Source organism: Salminus brasiliensis, chromosome 6 (assembly GCF_030463535.1).
Source record: "Salminus brasiliensis chromosome 6, fSalBra1.hap2, whole genome shotgun sequence".
NCBI lineage: Eukaryota > Metazoa > Chordata > Actinopteri > Characiformes > Bryconidae > Salminus > Salminus brasiliensis.
This window is the reverse complement of record NC_132883.1, coordinates 7,759,613-7,783,414: the sequence shown is the minus strand read 5'-3', so window position 1 is coordinate 7,783,414 and position 23,802 is coordinate 7,759,613. Positions and strand designations below refer to the sequence as shown.

General features: G+C 44.1%; 1 protein-coding gene across 6 annotated transcripts in view; it reads left to right on the top strand.

Moving 5' to 3' along the window:
- ntng2a (netrin g2a) overlaps positions 1-23,802 on the top strand; it is a 92,714-nt gene that overhangs the window by 6,742 nt on the left and 62,170 nt on the right. For all 6 annotated transcript variants that reach the window (XM_072681476.1, XM_072681473.1, XM_072681472.1 and 3 more), the window contains one exon: positions 16,428-17,071. In XM_072681476.1, the coding sequence (XP_072537577.1) occupies positions 16,428-17,071 (644 nt within the window). The remainder of the gene's footprint in view (positions 1-16,427; positions 17,072-23,802) is intronic.

The following is a 23,802-nucleotide window of genomic DNA, read 5'->3' as shown; positions in this document are numbered from 1 at the left end:
GTGAACTACGCCCAGGCTTCGCCAGCAGGCCTTGGAAAGTTTGAAGTTGTTCATTTAAAAGTTTCTATGAGAGCACAGCCTTTTTAAAGAGAGCACAGCCTTTTTAAGCTCTCTTTGGCAGCTTCCGCCTCTCCTTCTGATCAGATTTCTTGTGTTCATGGCGATTCAGGCGCTGCTCGGTGGAAATAACTCCACACAAGGGCGTTGTTTTCATGCATTCTAATAAGCCCTGTTTGGGTTAACTTGAGCTGGTTTAGCACGCAGGAGACAGTGGAGAGGTGTTTTAGCAGTGGGGGGAGCAATGTCAGCACTTTTCTCCTGCGATTGCTAAAAGCTGACTGTTCATGCCATGCTCAGACCACTCTGCGTTTAGGCGTATGGTTGGAGGCGCAATGTTGGGGGGGCCAAGCACTTTTTTTAAACTGCTGAGACCTTCTGGCACCCTCAACGTCCGATCCCTTTTACCTTAAGAACCACTTTACCCTGATGTCCACGCGTCATTATTCTGCACTCTTAAAAATAACGCTGCCAAAAAGGTTTCTTTGGAGCGCTGCCGTCGAAGAAACACTTCCTGCAGGGATGTGGGAAGGTGTTTGGGTTTGGGGGATGTGAAACTTTAAGCTGCATGTTGGCGGTGTACCCTGTGATGTCATGCAAAATAATATATCTGATACATTTGATTCATATTTTTTTTAATGCAATGGTAACAGTACACTAACAGTATCTACTACAGCAAGTACTGTGTGTGCTTCACGGCCCCAGAAGCCAAAGGGTTGTGGGTTCGAGCCTCACTGGCACCATGTCCATGGAGTATTCCTGTATAGTACCCAGTAATTTTAAGTAGGCTCTGGACTCACTGGCACCTTGTCCAGTAGGTATTCCAGGCTCTGATCACTGTCTTAGCTCAGATTTCCTCGTGTTCGCGTGGGTTTCCCCCAGATACGCTGGTTTCCTCCCACCTCCCAAAAACACATAGTAGATGAATTGCAAAATTGCCCCTAGATGCGAGTGTTTGAGTGAATAGGGGTGTGAGATACCCTGCAATGGACTGGTACACTGTCCCAGGGGGTATTCCTGCCTCGCACTCAGTGAGTCTCCAGACCCACTGGCACCCTCTTCATGGTGTATTCATACCTTGCACCCTGGGATTCCGGGTAGGTCTCGGACCCTGTCCAGAGGGCATTTTTATCTTGCTCCAAGTAAATCCAATTAGACTCTGGACCCACTGGCATCCTGTCTAGGGCATATTCCTGCATTGCTCCCAGTGATTTCTCTGATGCCCTGTCCATCAGGAGTTCTTGCATTGGGCCCAGGGATTCTCGGTCGGCTCCAGATCTGCTGGTGCCCTGTCCATCATGAGGTCTTGCAGTGAGTCCAGGTACGCTCCAGACACCGTGGCAGCTCTCAATGGGGTCTTCCTGTCTTGCACTGAGTGATTTCAGGCAGACTCTGAACCCGCTGGCGCCAAGTTCCAGGGTGTATTTCTGCCTTCCGCTCTGGACCAATCAGAACATTGGCCAGGATCCGAAGATGAATAAATGAAGGAATTCATCAGACTTTTCAGCGACTGTGCGACTTGCCTTTGGATTAAGTCGTAATGTTTGCACACTTTTCTTTCTGCTAATTTCAGAATCAGTTCGTAAACAGTAGGTTCGGGAAACAACCTGAGATGTAGAAGAGATGTGCTAAAATACAAGTGCTTCCCTTTCTCAAAAAATATCAGATATTGGCAATTGGACCACAAGGCACATATCTGTGCATCCCAGTTTTTAGGTTTTTAGGAGGCTCTATGTAATATAAAAGTGCTTACAATGAATGGCTTTTCCTCAAAATGTACATCCAAGCCAAGACCCATTTTGACACCTTTGTTTTTAAGAGCGTACATCATGAGACAGATGCATTTTAGTGGTCTCGGGCTGGCAGATGGAGAAGGTTCTAGTAATTAAAGCAAGGCTTATAAGGCTTGGTAAATCTTCGCCATATAAAAAAACAGAACAATTTGACAGGAGTTGTTGAAACAGAAGGCAATGCAGCTGACTTGCAGTTTTGGGGCTAATGAATATAGAAGCTCAAATATTGATACTGCGTGCAGAATTAATGGTTTTAAAGGATGATGGAGGTATGCACACACAATTAACCAGGCACTCCGGCCTTCGGACGCGACAGTAACAAGGCCGGAAGTTGGAGCTCCTTCCGTTCAGGGAGAGCCATGCAAGCCATGCAACTTATTTGATATAGTATGTTTTCTACTCCATTAGGCCTCTATTAAAGTGTGTACAATTGACGTCTTCTCCCACCAACAAACCCCCCTCCCCACCCCAACCATCCCCCTTCTCCCTGAAAGCGAGTTAATTGATCGGCATAAGCCCCTCCAGATTCAGTAACTTCACTTTCTTTGGAGAAGCTTTCCGGCTCATTAAAGATTTAGAGGAAATTTCAGTCACTCAGCGCCCACAGGAGATGCCGTTGCATTTTTACTCAGCGCTTTGCTTTTTCCCGAACGTGATGTTAGCCGCTGCTGGAAGCTCGCATTGTATGTACGGCTAATGAGGGGGAGAGAGAGAGTGCGAGAGAGAAAGAAAGAGAGAGGGAGAGATGTGAGGAAAAGGAAGGGAGGGATCTCAGCTTAGCTAAGCAGAAAGATGAAGCCTGACCCGGCGCTGCATGCACATCTGAGCATGCAGAGAGGGTGTTTGTGTGTGTATGTGTGTGTGTGTTTGTGTGTGTGTATGTGTGTGTGTGTGTGTGTGTTTCATCTCTTTTTGAAGTGAGACGCAGCCCCATTGTTGATCTTGCGCTAGTGCTTCTTATTTGAATGAAGGTGCGTTCCTCGGCAGCAGTGCCATCTGAGGAATAATCCTGCTCCATGCTGGAGTCGCCCGTTTAGAAATGCACCAACAGCCCGGGCTAAAAATAGCAGCTCTAGTAACTGTACAGCCAAGCGGTGCATCATGGGAAAGAAGACACGTTTGGTCCAGATTTTGGGAGGGTTTTTGGGTAGAGAGCACACTGGCCCACAACCATACCCACTGCTGTTAATGAGATTTTAAGGTGTGTGTGTGTGTGTGTATGTGTGTGTGTGTGTGTGGTGGAACATCTTAAACCTGGTCCAGCTCTGTGGCTAGTTTCCTTCTTTTTTAATGAATTTTTCATGAGTCCGGACTCCATCCTCCTCCTCCTCATCCTCCTTCCATCCGTGTGGTCCCGCTGGGGAACGAGCCCATCCCGTTGTGTTTGTATCGCTGTGCTATAATCCCCAGCTGCTTGTTTTCATGCCTCCTCAGGTCTTCTGGGATTCTTCAAATTACCGCAGACTCGCGTGGTAATCCACCAGCCCGGCACCGCACAACCCGGTCATGGTGTGTTTTTAGTAGTGACTCGGGAGTAGCAGAGCATTTTTCAGCCTGAATAAATGAATGGATGGATGGATGGATGAATGAATGAATGGATGGGTGCATGGACGGACGGATGGATGGACGGACGGATGGATGGACGGACGGATGGTTGACTTTAAATGAATTTAATTCTGCTTAATCCCAACTATTCTTAACTAAAAGAAGGAAACTAGCCACAGATCTGGATCAGGTTTAAGATATTCCACCACACACACACACACACACACATATACAGACCTTAAAATCTCATTAACAGCAGTGGGTATGGTGGTGGGTCAGCATGCTCTCTACCCAAAAACCCTCCAAATGTGTCTTATTTTCCATAATGCAAATTAGTTTTAGAACAAGGCACAATACAAGACAGCCAATCAGAGCAGAGTCATTTACATTTTGTCGCATCTTGATTTATCAGCAGGCTGTTAATGTAACAACACCAATCTTCCAGTGGCAGACTAGGGTTTGATTGCCTGGCGGGGCCAGTGCACCACTCTACGCCAGTAATAGAGTTTGGGCAAGACCTCCTGAAGGCCTACACTTTGAGCTAACGCTTGTGCAAATGGCCGCTGTGCCGCTGTGTTTGTTTATACTTGTGCATTATTGCATCTGCATCCCTGTGCTGCCAAACCACTGGTCTGGGGGGGGGGGGGGTGTTAATTCCACTGTGTGGACTCTTTAGCCGTATCACAAATGAATGTGACTGATACTGAGCAGATACTGTTTGTGTTCGAGCAAAAAGGTTTTTTTTCTGTTATGAAAAAGTCACAGGAGAGGAGAGTCCATATGGCCATTGAACCCAAGGGGTAGGGGGATTCTGTGCTTGTCCGGCCACTGATGGACACTGACGAAGAATTACGGGTAGATGTGATAATTTGTTTGTCATTTGCAAGCAATCCATGTTCCATGATCCATGTTCGTCCAAACAGATTTAGAAGTAAAAAAATTTACAAGTAAAAAGGCTTAAGACTGCTCAGTCACAGTTGTTGTGGTCTGTGTCGCTTGCTGTCCCATTTCTTACACTCCTCGTTTGCACGGCTGTAGGGTGTTTTTTTTTCACCAAAAGGTGTGCTCACAAGCCCCCCGTTAACACTTCAAGTGCCCCTCTTGTGAGTCTGCATCAGATCACACTTTCTGGAAGGCAGTTACTCGTGTTCCACTGCAATCCAGTGACGTTCCTCGCATAAACCAACCAAAAAACAAGAAAAGTTAGTGTGGAAAAAGTGTGAGTAAAATTTACGGTCCTTTTCTTATCCAGTCTGAAATGATTGTGGGGGTCATGAATTAGAAAATAAAGGAGTAAAAGCAATATTTAACTTTTCGTAGTGATGCTAATGTTCTCTTAGCAGCAGCACAGCGACAATAGCAGCGTTGTATACAGGTGAAGGGCTGCTAGGCGTAGTGTGGCCCAACTCCGCTCTGAACTCTCGGACACCTTGAATTCTCACCCCTCTTTTACCCACTCTTCGATATCTTCATTAAAGTGCACTTTCAGGAGGGGCGTTTGGGGCAAGAATTGGGACAGGGCCTTACATTTCTAGGGAGGTGCCAGGTTACGGTGTAGGGTATGACTTGGGGTACATGGCTAGGCTATGGCATAGATTCAACACTGAAGCATACTCTACAACTTAGAAGACCACCCTACATCATCAGTTTCTCAGGTATTACTATTTAGAGGCAATGTGTTTAGGGAACCATGTGTCATGATGACAACATTTCCCCCAAATACCAAATAAAAATATTGCTATTTAGGGAATTTATTCGCAGAAATGACAACTGCTTATATAATGCAAATACATTAGTATAATAATTATAATGCAAATAAGTTATTATTCATATTTAAACAACACCGTACTAATATTTGACCTTAAAGAGCACTATGGGGAAATTACCTTGGCTGCCAATCACAGCTTTCATGTCTGTGATGGCAGCCATATATGTAGAGATGCAAATTTATGCTATATATTTATATATATATAAACACACACACACACACACACACACACACATATATACAAGGTTTCCAGTATCTCCTACTTGGTGTATGCAGCAAATCAGTGGCCACCAATCCTCCTCCTGGGGCCCTGAATCTAACACACCTCACAAAAGTGCAGCTAATCGAGCACTTCCGACACCAATAATTAGATGGATTAGGTTTGGGGCTGAAGCCTGCCACAGAAGGTAGATCTCCAGGGTTGGTGCCCACTATACAGTATAAGCTAAGCCTATAGGCCTACACTGACATATGGGTGGCTGCTGGAATCGTTCAGTATACATATGGTGTTTTTAAAAGGAGGTTACAGTGTCCATTGCGCACTGAACCATTTCAAATGCAGATACTGAACCTAAAGAGTAATTATTATGGCTAGGCCCGTTCTGCAGCATCATGAACATCTGCAGCCAGCTCAGAAGGACGGAGAGCCTGAACTGGCTTTAAAGCATCTTATGCGTCCAGGATCATCAATATGAATGCAATTCCTTAAAGCTCCAGGAATTGCTGAAACAGCGCCACAGCTGCCCCTGCACTCATGCTGTGTGTGTGTGTGTACTAGTGCAGAGCACAGAAAATGGAGCTTTGGCACATTACAGTGGCTGTTTTTTAGAGCGCTGGTTTTGAGCAAGATTTGGAGCCTTGTTGATTTAACCTCACCTCACATCATCGTACGTTCGGAGAGTTTGGGATTCATAAAAAGCATCATCAGATTTACTGTGATGTTAGAAGTAAGTATCTCTGCATAAGTAAGGATTACAGTCCTTTTTTACCATTTGAGTGTTCTCTGGCAGCATTGTTCATTCCTCTCATCCTCTTATTTGCATGTGACTGTAGCATTCACAAACCACCCCGTCACGCAAAAAAAAAATCCACATGGAATTTCATGTCTGGCCAATTTCCTGGCCATTTTTTTTCTTCAATCATTCACATTATGTCAAAACATGACCCCTTGTTTCTTCACACTCACCATATAGGAGCACTCTGTAGTTCCAGGCTCTGTTTCTCTGCATTCTTTGCTAGCCTCCGTTCACCCTGTTTCTGGACTGACCATCACAGAGCAGGTAATATTTGGGTGGTGGGTCATTCTCAGCACTGCAGCAGTGACACTGACTGACATGCTGGCGGTGTGTTGGTAGTGTGTGTTGCGCTGGTGGTATGAGTGGATCAGACGCAGCAGTGCTGCTGGAGTTATTAAACTCACTGTCCACTCTATTCGACACTCCTACCTAGTTGGTCCACTTTGTAGATGTAAAGTCAGAGGCAGAAGCTTGCAGTTTGTGTTGGTCATCCTCTAGTCTTTCATCAGTGCCTACAGGACGCTGCCCACAGGACGCCGCTGTTGGCTGGATAAATCTGGTTGGTGGACTTTTCTCAGTCCAGCAGTAACGCTGAGGTGCTTAAATCCCTCTAGCAGCAGCACACGCTTAACACCCCACCACCATGTCAGTCAGTGTCCCTGCAGCACTGAGAATGACCACCACTGCTCTGTGGTGGTCCTGTGGGGTCCTGAATATTGAAGGTCAGGGTGAAAGGAGGCTAAGAAACTCATTAAACTCATAAAAAACGGGCCTTAGAATAGTCACAATACGTGCAAGACTGGTAAAATAAGCATTGTGCTGCAAAGTTAAAGAAGCAGCATGAGCAATGGAAGCTGCGTCTTCAGATGTGCTAAGGAGCTATCAGAGCTAAGTGACACATTGGATGCTGATGAGAACTAACGAGATCTTTTTCACAAGGTCTTTCTCCTCAGTGGACAACATTGTAAGTTTTTGGAGTGGGTGCTGCACCAAACCCGCTGAACCCTTCTTTCTAATGAAACATGCAGAAGGTCAGAGTGGTTTCAGAACTGATGATATATGTGAAATGCTCTGAAAAGCAGATTGCACAATCATTAAGGATTTACGACATAATTAGCATATGCATATATATATATATATATATATATATATATATATATAATATATTTATATTTGTAACTATTCAAACCATCTACAAAATGGTTCCCAACTTGTTCAACTAATCACCACTAGCTGCAAATTAATCTCCAGTGTTGAATACAGTTTAACTGACTGAACAGCTGTCTCTAACATGAACAGAGCATGTGGATAAGCCCCGCCCTTTAACGAACAGAGCCAATTAGCTTGCTGGGAACAAATAAAGACCCGTGCTTTAACAAAAATAGCCTATTTGAACTTTTTTTGAACTTTTTTTGAACTTGTTCTGAAAGTTCTGCAGTTAAAAAAAACAAACAAACAAAAAAACCCTAAAAACAATGAGAGTCCAGCTCGACCGTGTCAAAATAAAAGTCACTGAGAGCTAAAATAACTGTCTCACACTTGTCTACCTTTTGTCTTTTTTTGTTGATCCCAAAAAATTATGGGAAACTGATTAAGAAGATAAAAATTGTATGTTTTTTTTATAATTCTGTTATATTATTGCTGTTACTTTACACATGGTTTAAAAATTTTACAGGTAAATACATTAAAACAGTGACGATTTGAATCTGGTATTTATCTTTTCTTGTCTTCACTGTATGCATAAATGCATAAAACAACCTCCAGCTGAATTTAAAGCTGATGGCTATATAAGAGAACCTTTGAAGAACCCTTGTGAAGAGTGTAGCAGTAGATTAAAAGGCAGAAATGCTTCAGTTCCTTACTCTTATAAGTGCAGACACTGAATAATAAATTAAAAAAGGCTTATAATTAATAACTAAAACAGTCCTGGAGTTTTAAGGGGTTAATTAATTAAGCTAAGTCAATCACACAGTTAATTGTGGCCGTTGCAGATGAGAAATGTGTTTACATATTAAAATCCTGTTCTGGCTCTCTCAGGGTGAGTGAAGGCTTGGGTGTGAGCTCTTTTCTGGGCGGTATAATTAGGTAGCTGCATCCCGCTGCAGCTGCTGTACGCCTGCAGGCCCTGGGGGAGACGCCTTCGCTGTAATTAACTCACGCGGCAGAAAAAAGAGGGACACCTCTCCAGGTAGAGGACTAACAGTCCACACTCCCTCAGTGTGGTACCTACAGCCCACTGCTAAGCTAAGCTAATGCCCCAGTCCTTCAGACAAGACCTACACACTGATCACATTTTATAGGACGTTGTAAGTTTAAGAGGCGCTCCTAAAGACCCTGTCATAAACTAGTGATACACAGCGCTTTTTAAGGGGCTATAAACTGAGCGCGGTCAGGGACAGACAAAACGGGGCGGGGAGATATTTGTAGGAAACATCCAGGGAGGCACATATATTATAATAAAAATAATGCCATAACATTAAACCCACTGACGGGTGAGGTGAATAGCATTGGATTATCTGGTTACGATGGCACCGGTCCAGCGGTGGGATCTACATGTTTGGCAGCAAGTGAACAGCCAGTCTTGTAGGTGATGTGTTGGAGCCAGCGTAAGCATAAGGATCCAAGCCACTTTGACAAGAACCGAATTGTGATTCCTAGACGACTGGGTCAGAACATCTCCACAACGTGAGACAGGTCTTGTGGGGCATTTGCAGTATGCAGTGGTCAGTAACTACCAAAAGTGCTTCAAGGACAACCAGAGGTCTTGTGCAGTCCATGTTTTAGCGATCTTTTGGTGAGGCATCAACTGCGCACTGCAAAGCTTGATTTAGGGTGTGTCAGCGTGTCTTCCTGCTGTCATAACAGCGGGAAAAGTACAGCTCAAAACGAGCAAAAGGCATGTGGTAAGTCTCTTAATTAATCATGGGTGTGTTTTGAGCGTAACCTGCAATGAAAACCAGCGTATCACTCGCCATTCCTGGTCTGACTTTGGCAGGTTGCTATTTCAGGGGTGCAAAGAGGGGGTGTACACGCATTGGGCTGCACGTGCCTGTGTTGACAATTCGCTGCCAAAATAGCAATGAACGTCTGACTGTTGACGTCTGCCTGGGTTGTTTTCAGTAAGTGGAGCACCTGTGTTTTCTATTGCCAAGATAGCGATATGCCTGAAATTGACCTGAACACACCTCATTTCGAGACCACCACTCCCATCGGCGTAGATATATTCATAAGCATCGTTGGCATTTAAACGACGCAGGTGGAAGGCATGAAAATTGACTGTTGGCAGGGGGCAAGATAGCAATGAGTGATGCAGGGTGTAGGATAGGGCCTTGGCAGGTCAGAGCTGTGTATATAATATATATATATACACATTTTGATATAATTGTTTTTTTTTTACCCAAGCCATTCTCAGAGGAGCCTTGTAGCCAGCTCTGATGCATCAGCTAGCGGACGCCCGTGCTGGCCAGCATCACACTGAAGTGATGTGAGGAGAGTGAGTAACTACCCAAGACCAGTAGTGCTCTCTTGGGCTCCGGCTGCTGATGGCAGGCAGCATGATTGGAAGGTGGTTTGGATGTTATGGCTGATCTGCTGTATATTCTGATTCATGTGTTTTCTTGTTCAAAAAGAATCCAGTAGATCAAGTTCATTAAACATCAAGTAATGCAACAGCAACAAGGCGCCAGGTCGTGAAGACGGAAAAGCAGATTAAACAGTAGATGCAGAAGATGAAGAGAGACTCTGTGGAAGAAAATTGCAGTTTGCATTATTTCCCTCTTTCTCCAGATGGGGCGGGAAGGGGGGGGGGGTAAAGTGTCTCTAACCTCATGTCTTCAGTCTGGGTTACACAAGAGAGGTCCGGCTTCCGTCTTCACATCAACAGTGCTCTCTCGACCTTTTTCTGGTCCTCCTCCATCCTTTATTTTTGTTGTATGTCCTGCTGTCTTACTTTTATTAACGGATTATCCTGTAAAACATCAGAAAAGGTGATAAAGCAAACACTCTGAAATCCCCACTGCTAGACTAGTGTGGAGCTAATTACTCTGCTAATGTCATTAGGCTAATTTCATCAGAGCATATGTGATAATTGTGCTGCATGCACTAGAGACACCTAGATATAAACAGTGTAGACTCTAAACTGCTAAACACATTACACAACCTAGAGGCCTGGAGGCTTGTCTATTTATTTATTTATTTATTTATTTATTTATATATTTTGTTCGCCCGTCTACTGGCAACAATTTAAAATGTAGTTAAAATCACTTCATATTAATTCATTTGGTTAGGCCTCTTTGGTAAACAGCTCCTTTGGAGCGTCTGGAGCTTACACAAATCATTTCATAATTTCCAGGCAAGGCAAGTTTATTTATATAGCAACTTTCGGACACTGCAGCCAATCAAATCATGAAATTAAAAATATGCAAAAAGAATAAAAAATGAAAGCAAGATTAAATCCAGATTAAAACAATGCATTTATAAGAGAAAATATTAAACTTAAATTAAATAGGATAACTGAATCCTCAGCTGTGATCTGTAGCGACTCGTAGTTTGCGTTGTTAAAGATAAATAAATTGGGCGATTTGCCATCAGTGGCCAGAGTCAGAGAGTGCTCTTAAGTGATGTTGACCAGCACAGGCATCTGTTCGCTGGTTTAGTGAGGCTGGGAACCTGCTGTTTTCCTCCAAGCGTTTCAGCTGCCCAGCAGTGCTGTGTTGAGGGCAGTTTGAAAAGAGGCAGAGGCCGGCTTCACACGTATTGGATTGGCGGAGACTGCTGTCGGGAGCATTGCTAGTGCTAGGGGGGAGTCACGGACGGGTTACCAGTACCAAATTGGGAGGAAAAAGGTAAGAATTGGCTAACAAATAATAAATAAATTATATATATATATATATATATATATATATATATATATATATATATAATATAAGAAAAATTAAAGGTGTGTCAAAATAAAATGGATGGCCCACCGACTTCAGAAAAGCCTTTTTTGTTCCACAGTTGACCAAACAAATGCTGTATGTTACATCCTATTACATGCTAAGGTGTGACCATGTGGCCAGCCATGGACTTAAATCAGGTCAGTGACATAGGCCTAAGACTTAAGTCAGGGTCAGGTTAGTTCACTCAATTTAGAAGCAGGTCAAGAGAAATGCAGTCCGTCAGGTGCATGCATTCTATTGGACTTGTCATATAAATTGTTATCTTCCGTTATATGAACCTACAGTGTTTATTAAGTTTGAATGTACCCGCTAACACTACATTGTAACACTACATTGTAACACTACATTGTAACACTACATTGTAACACTACATTGGCCGACCTCTGTAATACGAGTACCCTTGTAAGTCGCTCTGGATAAGAGCGTCAGCTAAATGCCATAAATGTAAATGTAAATGATTTAATATGTTTGTGTGAGCAACAGGACGGTTCATAAGGGAAAAATATGGACTGTAAATACTGTAGTATTTACTTGTTAAGTAAACTGCCTCGAGGGATGATCACTTTTCGAACGCAAGGCATTTTAGGTGTCACTACAGTTGTATTAACAATGTGGAGTTGAGCAATATTGTGATGGTGATAAAGTAAACCACAGTGTGCTTCCCTGAGAATATGGATATGACTAATAACGTCAGTACTTAAAAAAGTACACCCACCCTCAATATCAGTGAAGCTCCTGCATCTGTAGCACATGTATTAGTTGGTCGGTAACAAGCGCATTTAGTTTAGAGGGTGTGGTGTATATTGGCTATACAGATGTTCATAGGCCTGAAGGAATGGTATGGAGCTGAGTAATGATATGGTGAGGCCCACGGGGTAGATTTGGAAAAGAAAGGGGGCCTCGTTTCCTGACCAAATGTGAAAACTGTACATGAATTGAACAAACATAAGATGCTGTTTAGATTTGGACATCCCTTTGGGTGTACATGACCTAGATTTAAACGTGGTCCAGATGTGTCTGTGGACCACGTATGTAATGGTGGGAGCTAATGAGTGTTCCTTATGGATGAAATGCAATCATTCTGCATATGGGAACAATCCAACAGAATATGACGTGTAGTAGGGTATAAAAACTTAAGGCATTCCTATGTAGAGGAGAGAGAGATCGAGGGGCACTCAGAATTGGCAGAACCGAGACGACAAGGGGAACACAAAGGGAAGAACGCAGCCAATCAGAGACGTTCCTGCTTCATATGTTGCTACGGCAACCAGTGGGAGCATCATCTTTTCAAAAAAGTCCCCACCCACCGCTATGTAAAAGTGCGTTACAGATACAACAGAACTGGATTTTTAACGTCTCAGGAGGTTTGAAACAGCAAAAGCGTTTCTATTTATATATATATATATATATATTTTTTTTTTTTTTTTTTTTTTTTTTTTTTTTTTTTTTTTATTCATAATAATTAATTATTTCATTTTAAATGAAAGGCTACAAGGACTATCACTCCTAAAGTACTCACTCTTTAAAGAACACTGCACAAAATGAGACCAAAAATGGAAATCCAAGATCAGCCGTAACATTAGTACTACCTACCTCATAGTGAGTAGATCCCCCTTGTGCCCCCAAAACAGATCTGACCATTTGAGGCATGGAATCCACCAGACCTCTGAAGACATCCTGTGGTATCTGGCACCAAGACATTGGCCATTAAGTCCTATAAGTTGCGAAGTAGGGCCTCCATGAGCCTCAATGACCCTTAGGTGCCCATGACCCTGTCGCCATCTCACCATTGCCCTGTCTTGGGCTACGGTTGGTAGATACTGACCACTGCATTGCAAAAACTCCAGCAACTGTTGGCAACTTGCTGCCTAAAATATAGAACCTTGACAGATGCCGGTGTGTTGATAGAAGATAATCAGTGTTATTCACCTCACCTGCTACTTCAGTGGTGCGAATGTTATGGCTGATCAGTGTTAAATGTAAATGTGATTTATGAGGTTTGATCACCGTTAGAACTTCATTCATAAGGTTATATGGTTTCATCTATAGCTGCAAAATACACAGCAATGACCCACAACTCCGCTCAACGTTCCAGACACATCCAAAAAAAAATGTTTTCCTACAAATCTGTGAAGTTATACAGCTCATATGCTTATCATAAAGTCCTGGGACTAGAAATCAGATCTACTCGTCTAGTAAACAGCTGTAAAGAACGGCACAGGCACAGATTCAGCTTAAACCCACTTTCTAAAATCCAGCTTTCATGAACGTGGCCTTTGTAAAACACTTGTACAGCAGTTTCACATGGCGTTAATCTACCACAGCTTGTAAGTCCCGGAGTTGTGTGTGTGTGTGTGTGTGTGTGTGTGTGTGTATGTGTGTTTGTGGACCACCAGAGTGCAAACGATCGTACTCTCTGTTTACTGACATGGGTCCCTGCTGTTGCCAAGCAGTGGGCAAACACTCTGCCTAGCACAGTGTCACCAGTTAGCGCTGACGGGATTCCTGTCAAGCTAACAACTGTTGAGCTTTAGCATGAGAGCCACCTGGAGCAGCAGTTGGGCTGGATTTATGGGCTGGGCGGAGGCCGTGGAGGATTGAGGTGCAAAAGTAATGTAGGCTGAGGCTCGCTAGGCTCACGGATTACATTTCCAAGATAGCCAAGACTAATCTTGAGCATTAAATGAGAAATGTGATGCACTGTTGGGTTGGGCTGAGTAATGTTATAGTTACACCACATGTCCAAATGTTTGTGGACATTGGGCGGTGTCAGAGGACCCAAACACTTAAGTCTGAAATAACAAAAACTACCCTAAAGTGGAGCTTATTCAGAGAAGGATAGGGCAAAAATGACCCACAGCTAGGAGCTGAAGACCAGGAATGGGTAGCTGCTCTAGGAAGGTCCGGAAGGAAGGAGGCAGTGAGGTGAAGGTGAGGGGAAGGGAGGAGGAGTTAATCGGCTGAAGGTCGTTCCAGGGAGTCAGAGAGCAGGGGGAGAAACAAAAAAGCTCAAAGTGAGGGTTACAGGGTTAGCAGGCCTCTGAGCATGGAGTAAGCCCTCGCCCTTCTGCTGTCTCGATGGTGTTTTTTTTTATCGCCACAAGTGAGGACTGCTGACAGGTGGCCTCATTATTGTCTGTATAATACGTCACCTTTCACTATTCAGTAACCTACAACAGAAAACATCAAACCATGTCAAAATCTGAAGTTCCTTGCAAGGATCTGGCTTGTCCTACATTTTCAGATCTCTCTCTACCCTAGTCAGACTGCACTGTGTTGGGCAGCTGATCATGTTCACAAAGGCACTCGCCTCTCTAACCAAACAGTGCTCTCAAGCACACAGAGGCATCTCCTAAAGCATCTGCTGTAGAGAGAATAAAGCCCCGTGCTGCTGAATGTGACTGTGAATGTGTTAACTCCTTCGTCTGCTACTGTGAATGCTGCTTACATATAAATGAACGGGGCAAGGGTGACCACATGGCGGACATGAACCACCCGTTCAGCTAATCCATTCAGCTGCCGTCTTAGTGAAGCACTAGAGCAAAGGCAGTAAGCCTCTTCCACTTACTCCAATGATGGAGACTTTAGGGATGAGAGAATGTGAATGTAGAGTCATTCACCTAGTCAGCTTAACCTTGTTCGAAACTGCCAATGCTCAGCTAACTACCCTAAAATGATGAAAAATGAATTAATAAATCAATGAAATTAGACAAAACTAGAGCTGGAATAGATAATAAGATGTAATGGAAATTTTCTTAAAAGAATTCTAGCCCCCCAAGTGCTACAGTATTTATATTATTTAAGTTAGTTCAAGAAATGAGACCAGCTGACCATCATATGGATTCCAGATATCCACTGACCATCTATAGTGCTTGAATTGTACTTCAGGTTCTTGATGGGGGTTTAAATCTGGTCCTCAGTTCACTCCTTCACTCAAGTGGCTTGGCATCTTGCATAGACTTAATGGATTACCCAGTCATTTATTTCCTTTCAGAAGGACTAGATCTCCTCAAGTAATGTCTCTAGTGAATGGGGATCTTGGCTGTTCCAGGCCTATTTTAATGGACAGCTATAGACTATATATTAAGCCTGGATCGCCAATCCTTTTAATTATATATATGTATGTATGTTCTTTGCACCATGCCACTCCATTGAGGCTCCGTAAATGGACAGCAGTGAGTCGTATTTTATAATGTTCTTGTAATCTTGTAATACCTGCAGTGCCAGTGTTGAGATAGCTGCCATTTCTTGAACTTTACCACAGGACTCGTCTACCACTGCCAAGGCCATGTGGGAAATACACGGCCATGATGATGTTTACTCTCAAATCTCAACTGAATGGGAAAAATGGAAATGGTGAAAATGCTCCATTTGATTAGAGCAATGTGAAACCATAGGGCATTCTGGGAGAGTGTACTTGGTTGTTGAATGCGTCATGGAGAGATGCGACGTGTTCACGCTGCTGTAACGGCTTTCAAATGTGGCTCAGACCACCTCCCTAGGAAAAATGATTGTGAAAAAGCTCCATTTGATTAGAGCAACGTGAAATCATAGGACATTCTTATGATTGTATCACAACACTATAACTGATCATTTCACATTAGAAGTCCACAAACACCCAAAACCTCCAATTCAGAGACCAATAAAATGATTTTTTATAGCTGGTAGCCACATCCCCAGAGAGGCCAGCCAGTCAGGATATTGAAACCCTATTTACACCTGGTAACTTTGTGACTGGTATCTGGATTGTATCCTGATGAGATCTTAGCCACATGCACATTGCTGCTGTCCAATGAAAACCATGTATCTCCATGTCCGGTTTTTGTTTCCCCCATTGTTTGCACCCTATAGCTGCTCTGTACACAGTGCGAGAACTCCTGGATGAATGGACCAACAGAAATGCTTTAAATTACTTGGAAAAGGTTTTATTTTATATTAATTTCTATTAATAATTCAAAGCATTTTTACCTTCTCCTGTGAAGTCACTATTGTGGAGATTATTATTACATATTATTGCATATAATAAATAATAAATTGCAAAATATTATATAAATAAAGAAGCTAAATAATATTATGGTAGCAATAATAGGCTGCTTAGTACCCCTAACCTAAATTGCGTGGCTTTTATATTTGTGATTAGATTGGACCTGATTGTTATCGGATGACGCTCAACATTTAAGGTACTTTGACCACAACAGTGGACAAAGGAAAAAGACTAGACCACTGCCCGTGTAGTTGTGCTTTAATAGGGATTAGGTGTGGATACAGGACTGTATTAATTGGGAATTTCTCCATGTTCCTCACATAGGAAAACCCATACCTGTGCAGTGATGAGTGTGACGCCTCCACGCCAGACCTGGCCCACCCGCCACAGCTCATGCAGGATCGGGAGCGCAGTGGCCTCATCACCTACTGGCAGACGGTAACGTGGAGTCGCTACCCGGAGCCGCTGCTGGCTAACATCACACTGTCATGGAACAAGAGCCTGGAGGTGACCGACGACATTGAGATCACCTTCGAGTATGGCCGGCCCACCATCATGGTACTGGAGAAGTCCCGGGACAAGGGCCGAAGCTGGCAACCCTACCAGTACTATGCCGATGACTGCTTGGACGCCTTCGGCATGCAAGCCAAGAAGGTGCAGGAACTCTCGGCTGCCAACGTGACGCGGGTCATCTGCACCGAGGAGTACTCCCGCTGGGTGGGCTCCAAGAACGAGAAGATTGTGCGCTTTGAGGTCCGCTATCGCTTCTCCATCTTCGCCGGCCCTAAGCTGCTGAACATGGACAACCTGTACACGCGAATGGAGAGTATGAAAGGCCTGCGAGACTTCTTCACCTTCACCGACCTGAGGCTGCGGCTGATCAAGCCTGCACTTGGAGGAACCTACGTCCAGAGGGACAACCTGCTCAAGTACTTTTACGCCATCTCCAACATAGAGGTGCAAGCCAGGTAAGGTAGCACAGCAGATTTCTTGGTGTGTCGGCTCTTCTGTCGGCTCTGTTATCTTTAATGTGTTGCAGCGGCACGGGGAGTGAAGCACAGTTAAGAAATACAGCTCATGCCCAGCAGGGCGGTGCTATGGTTGGTTGTAGCGGACTAAAGACAAGGGTGTAACTGTTCATTTATTGATGGGGCAGAAATGAGACAGCACCACCATATTTTCTAAGAATGTTAGCCTACTACTTTACCTTACAATCAGCTAATAAAAGACTGGGTATCATACTCTACAATCCCCCAAACATGCATGCCTCCCTAGGAAACGCAGATTTGCCCCACCATTTGCGCTGACCCAAAGCGAAAGAAATGTGAAAATGCCTTTGGGTAAGGTTGTGGTTAGGAAGGCTGAGTCAGCAGGGTCTGTACACATTGCAGAGGCAGTTGGAAGTGAGTAGCACAGCCTATTTTGGAGGCTACTCTACATTGATGATTATGGCTTCTTATAGGAATTTCTGTTCCACCTTAAATAGTGCTGCAGTATCAGACATGTACTAGTGTCAGAATGTAGCTTATGCATCTTTTAAGGTGGAGCTGTCTGAAATAAATACTCTAATAATCAGTTTTCATTGATTATTTACTGGACCCCTTCAGATCAAGTCTCTGACCAGTAAACACCACTAGACTACTAAATATCGAGAATAAATACTGTCACGATTGATATATTAAACTTGGGTGTTAAGTGAAGTGTTCAGGAAAGTTTAAATAGAAACTCAAAGCAGAAATACGATCAGACACTTCTTAAAAATCAGTTAGCAGCCCGCATATAGAGACAAGCTCAAGCCAAACTGGAGGAGCGGCTGCCCTGCGTGCATTATTGTCCATCCCTGCTTCACTGCTACACTTAGCATGGAGCAGAGCCGGTAGGGTGAGGTGAGGTGCTGTCTTGTGAAATTTTGAACCAAAGGGAGGACTGTCAAATAACTCAGGTTCCACACCAGAGGTCCCGTATAAAAAGGTCCCTTTATTTCACAATCAACAAAAACAAACCGAAAGCAAACTTGGCAGAACGCTTTCAGTTTCGCATGAGACCTGCCGTTACTCACCACTCACTGGATCGGGAGAGCCCTTTCGATCCTGGTAAGAGACAGCCGTCTCAGCAAACCGCCAAGCTGGACCTGCAGTTCCACTCAGCCGACTCTCCACCAGAAAAAGGGGGTCCCATCCCTTATATCTTTTAACAAAATGAGGAACTATGCGTGGGCGAGAGTGGGGGCCAACCGCTCCCGCCAGGCACAGCCTTTCACTATCACTTGTACATTCCAGTGGTTTCGCAACTGCATCCTCATGAAAAACAAGTTATATAATTGATTATATAAACGTGAGTTTGCAGTATAACATAACCTGTAACTTAATGTAATAATATAAAAGACCTGTATTAACATATTACTAATACATTATGACCAGCAAGCATACCTTTAATATAAAGTGAACATGGACGTATTATATCCTTATATTCGGATATGAAGACCAAATTAGCATGGCTCCGCAGTGCACTTGCACCACTTCATAACGCCTTTCATAGTACAAACACCCTTGCAGCCTATCCAAAGGAGTAGGCCTTTTCCTAGTGGTTACATCCCATAACCGAACAGTAAGTTGTTCATATGATACAGTGTGTACTAATTGGATGGAGTGCACCCTAGGCCAGCGCCTAGGTATCAGCAGGGCAGAATTCATTCTTATTACAGGTGCGCTGCGGGCCGAGGATCTAGCTGGCTTCAGTGCTGTGTCAGGACCTCCCTGTCCATCCAGGGACCTGGACACAATATTCTGCGGTAAAGCAGAGAGGCGACTGGCACCGGACAGACGGAAGGGACGACGGGGCATGCATGGCAGCCGTTCTCCTAGTCATGGCTTGAGCTTTAGCTCACCAGGTGTAGCTCTCCTGTTAGCTCTCCTGTTAGCCTTGTAATTGGTTAGGGTTATGCTGACATAAGCCTGACCCACTCTTAGGACCACCCATTCCACATGTAGAGGAGAGTAAAACTGGTGAAATACAGCGAAAATGTATTAGGAAGATATTAATAAGATATACTCTGTACATTTACTCTGGGGGCCCCGAGAAGCCAGATTAACTTGACTAGAAAGAAAACTCCAGTTCCAAATCCAGTTCCCAGTGGCTTTAACAAGGTATGTATTGCCTCGGATTGAGACGTTTAGATCGCGAGAACATACATTTGCAAGACCATTTCTTTTAAAACCGGCCGCTCGTCCGCTCATATGGGAGGCCTTTCCATCAGAGGTATCCAACTTCTTTAAATTCCTTTGTCCTGGATATAACTGTTGGCAAACATACCCATGATAAAAATGCACGCGACGAGAGCATCGACGCACGGCTCAAACCTCCGGTAATACAAGCCTTCAATCAATAGTTATTCTAGTATGTCAAACAGGAAATTGTTTTGAGAGCGACAGGGAGAGGGCCGGGTTAAGTAGACAAATGGACTCAGAGAGAGAGAGAGAGGCTCGTCAAAGCTCTGACTGATGTTCCGCTGGTTCCGTAATGACCAGGCTGGGGATTGGAAATGCTAAGCTAATACACGGCTGGAAATTGTTCCTGGATATTTTATTCATCCCGCAATATTGGGAAGTGTTTTAGCGAGTGCTGAATAATGAAAATGCCCCGGCCTCCCCAATGGGCTGGACGGTGAGGACTGCACTAAATGGACTCTGTGGAGCAGGGGTCGTGGGAGGGGGAGGGGGGGGGTATTGTAACACAGTAATCACATCAGCGAAGGGCCGGCAATGCTTTTTCTGTCACGCCTCATTTCCTCTTGTCATCGAGCGTGCAGTTATAATGACTGGTAATTACACTTAATAGGCTACACCAACAAGGGCCAAAGCTCAGTAATTGAGTAAGATGCAGTGTTACTTGTTTAAAAGGGGGCTGGGGTTGCTGCTCAGTCCCAGCTTTGCCGCTGTGGTTCGTGTCTTGTTTCCAGGATTATACGTACTCTGATGATAGCATTTGTCTAGTTAACCAAATCGCCAGCCTTAGCGGAGCGCTTCTATAAATAGGTCCTGCCTGGAAAGTGAAACCGTGATATTTCTCTCTCTCTCTCTCTCTCTCTCTCTCTCTCTCTATCTTGCGTCCGCTTTGAAGACATTTATGAGCCGTATTCTTGAGCTACCTCTTTCAGGGGTAAAGAGGAATCTTCACAGAGCATCATTTGCTACAGCGCTGCCCGTCAACTGGCACAACGAGGCGCCATCACTATCTCCACATGCAGCTACAGCTTTAGATCACCACTTTCCCCTTCAGTGTGCAGGAGAGAGCAACGCTAGGGTTTCATCTGCACTCTCTCTCTCTCTCTCTCTCTCTCTCTCTCTCTCCTCCTCACCATTCTGCCCGCTCTGCAGCCTGACATGTGATCCAGGCTTTAGAGACTCCACTCCACACAAACAGGAGTCCCACTAGATCAGGCCAGATTTGGAAATGCTGGAATAGCAGTGGGAGTTCTTCCCTCTTCCTCAATCAGGCAAATATCCCAAAGACATCGAGCGTACCTTAATTAAACCTGGTAGGAAATAAATAAAGAAAGCTCAATTCCCAGGCATCGTGTTGATTTATGCAAAGACTTCAGTTTTGCTTCTCTTCTTCACCACGTCCTCTTTAGCAGAGTGTGTACCGGTAATCAAATCCTAAAGCCTTTTTTTTATGCTTTAAACCTGGAACATTGCCAGCTTAATATCGCTGCTAACGTTCGGGTTTTGCATTGTTCGCGCATGCAGCCCTTAAAGGTGACATAGAAAGCAAGCATTTATTCAGTATTTTAAGTTGTCACTTGATGTGTAAACAGTAAGTACGGGACTTGCTCAGAGATCCTCTAACAAGCCTGTTTACCACCCTGTTATTTTACCTCTGAATGAAGCTTGCTGAGTTTGCCTGGATGGAGGTCTTATAGAGAAATCTAATGTTAAGCTCTGCTTTTTTTGGATGGTTCACGGCATCACAACTAGTTTTTAGCCTAGCCTAGCATAGCTTTCAAACAAAGGAGTCAAAAGTGGTTGGTGTGACGCAACAGATAACACCACTACATGCCAGTGAGCTATTACACCATGGGTGTGGGTGACTATTCTGCTACGCTACACCAATAAGAGTCCTTGGGAAAGACTCCTAACACTACATTGCCCCACCTCTGTAATATGAGTACCCCTGGAAGTCGCTCTGGATAAGGGTGTCAACTAATTGCCATAAATATAAATATAATGTAAAAGTATTGACATTCATTACTCATGTAGAAGTGGAGATACTAGGGTTTAAAAGACTTCTATAGAAGTTGAAGTATCAACTAAAGCTTTTTACTCCAGTAAAAGTGTAAAAGTACTGGTTTCAAAACTACAAAACAACTTCAAAACAAGTAGAAAAGTAAAAGTAATGGAAGGAAAACAAAGGCCAAAAGCTTAGGCCGCCCCACAGGGGTCTATAGTGCACTATCACGCTAATAACTGATGTTAACTTGGGCTAGGTATAATCAAACGCCATGTCCCTGTTCTCAGTGTTGCCTCAGTGTGACTGTGAGACGGCAAATCCCCTCAGCCTCTTATTCAGCACCAGTTAGCTCATTAGCCTGTCTGACAGGAAATTCTCCTTATTCCTCATCTCTGATGAAAATGATCAGCAAGTTTGTTCAAGATTCTGTCTCTGACAAGATTACGATACGCATACACTTTTTGGACAAAAGTATTGGGACACCTGCTCATTCATTGTTTCTTCCAACATCATTAGGGTATTAAAAAGGAGGAACTGGAACCACTTCTGTCCAGGGAAGCTTTTCTTGGAGTACTGCTCGGAGGATTTGATTGCATTCAGCAACAAGAGCGTTCGTAAGGTCAGGATGTTGGAGGCGCACCATCCCTCCTCATGCCCAACTACATGAGCGCCATCATTCCTGAGGACACAGTTCCACTGCTCAACTGCTCAGTGCTGGGGGCCTTTAGTGCCACTAGATAAATGTTTACCTGCTCCGAAGAGTCTTATTCTATTGGCAGTACTTCTTGGCAGAAGCTGTGTATGTGTGCATTTGCACATCTGTGTCAGAAGAGTAACTTAAGCCCCTTTCAGACATGCACGGTAAACCAGAACTTTGCCGGACGTTACCCGGAGGAGCTGTCTGTGTGAACGCAAATCTCTGAACCAGTTGTACGGAACCTTAACCGAACTTTATCCTGCCGGCCGTGACGGGCCTAATTAGAGGGCATATCTGTAGTATCTACACAGCTCTCTCTCTCTCTCTCTTTCTCTCTCACTCTCCCTCGGCTCAGACCTTCTGTTAAGCAGCTGTGGTGCATCTGTCCAGCACTACGTATCGAGATTAGCAGTGTAGTTGCTGATGTTGAAAGGCCGCTCTGCAGCCAATAATGCTGTTCTGTCAATATGCTCAGAAGCCAATAGGCCACTCAGGAATGAGGAGGAGCTGAGGAGAGCGTGAATGAAAACCTGTCCGGTCAAGCCAATGTCCTTGGGCTCGGGCTGGCTAACAGACAGAGGTCGGTTGGGTGGTGGTGGTGAGGGGGGGTTCAGAGAGCTGCTGAGAACTGGTTTGGTTTAGTGCTGTGTGTGTGTGTGTGTGTGTGTGTGTGTGTGTGTGTGTGTGTGTGTGTGTGTGTGTACATTTTGAGTGATTAGAAGATGGCTCTCTTAAAGGGTATCTTGCTGAACAGCACAGGTACTATCAGACTGCTCATTTGAGGGCACATTTGAGATGAATTCTGTAAAATAAAATATTTAAAAAATAGAATTTTTGGTTTATTAGTACACAGCACTATTATCCTATTAGCACAATTATCCTCTTACTCCAAATGCAGTCAGTCAGCTAAGATATGTGGTTATTCATCCTGCCCTGTAACGAAGAGGCTAATGTAGCTAATGAGTGAAGGAATGCTGTATTTCACAAATTAGTGCCTAGATCACCACATGCTTGACCTCTCAAAAATGGGCTTGTATTACATAGCGAGTAGGTTGGGATTTAACTTTGCACAGATATCCGTTCACTTCCCCGGTTTCGCCTCGTCATGTCCCACTTCTGCAGAGTCTGGAAGGGGATGTGCTGCTCTGCAGTGTTATAATTATTAATGACCCCATGATCTCCTTAGTGGCTGTTGCCTTTGCAGCTAGCAAGACCTTCAGCAGTGGGCTGGGTGTATGTCAAGTGTAGGGGGTGTAAATATAACATATAATCTAACAGTTTTGGAGTTTTGGAATTGGCCCCTTTTCCAGTTCTGTTTTGGTTGTGCCGGGTTTTCTTTTGAAGGAGAACACAGCACTGTTTGAGGGTCACGGCCTGTCAGTTCCATGTACCGAACTCTCATTACTCAACAATGCCAAGGGAAATGCAGTTTTCCATTCTAGAGAGCCTTTAGGAATTTCTTCATAGGTTTCTTGAAAGTATCATGCAGAGCCTTGGGAACGTAGACAATGCCTTGGGAACACAGATATTTTCTATTGTCCCAAGGCCAACGCTTCACAGTTTGGCCAATAAAAAAAAATAGAGAGCCTGTGGACCAAGTGGTCATTTGCTCCGGCGATATCTTTTGCATGTCTTGAAACATCCCAGTAGACCAGTCGAATTTGTACACATTCACAGATATCCACCAGTGAGCCCCAGCTATCCATGGCAGAAAGTCCAAGAGAGGGTAATTGGCCTTGCTCACTCTCTGGGTGGGTAGGATGGCCCTCCATC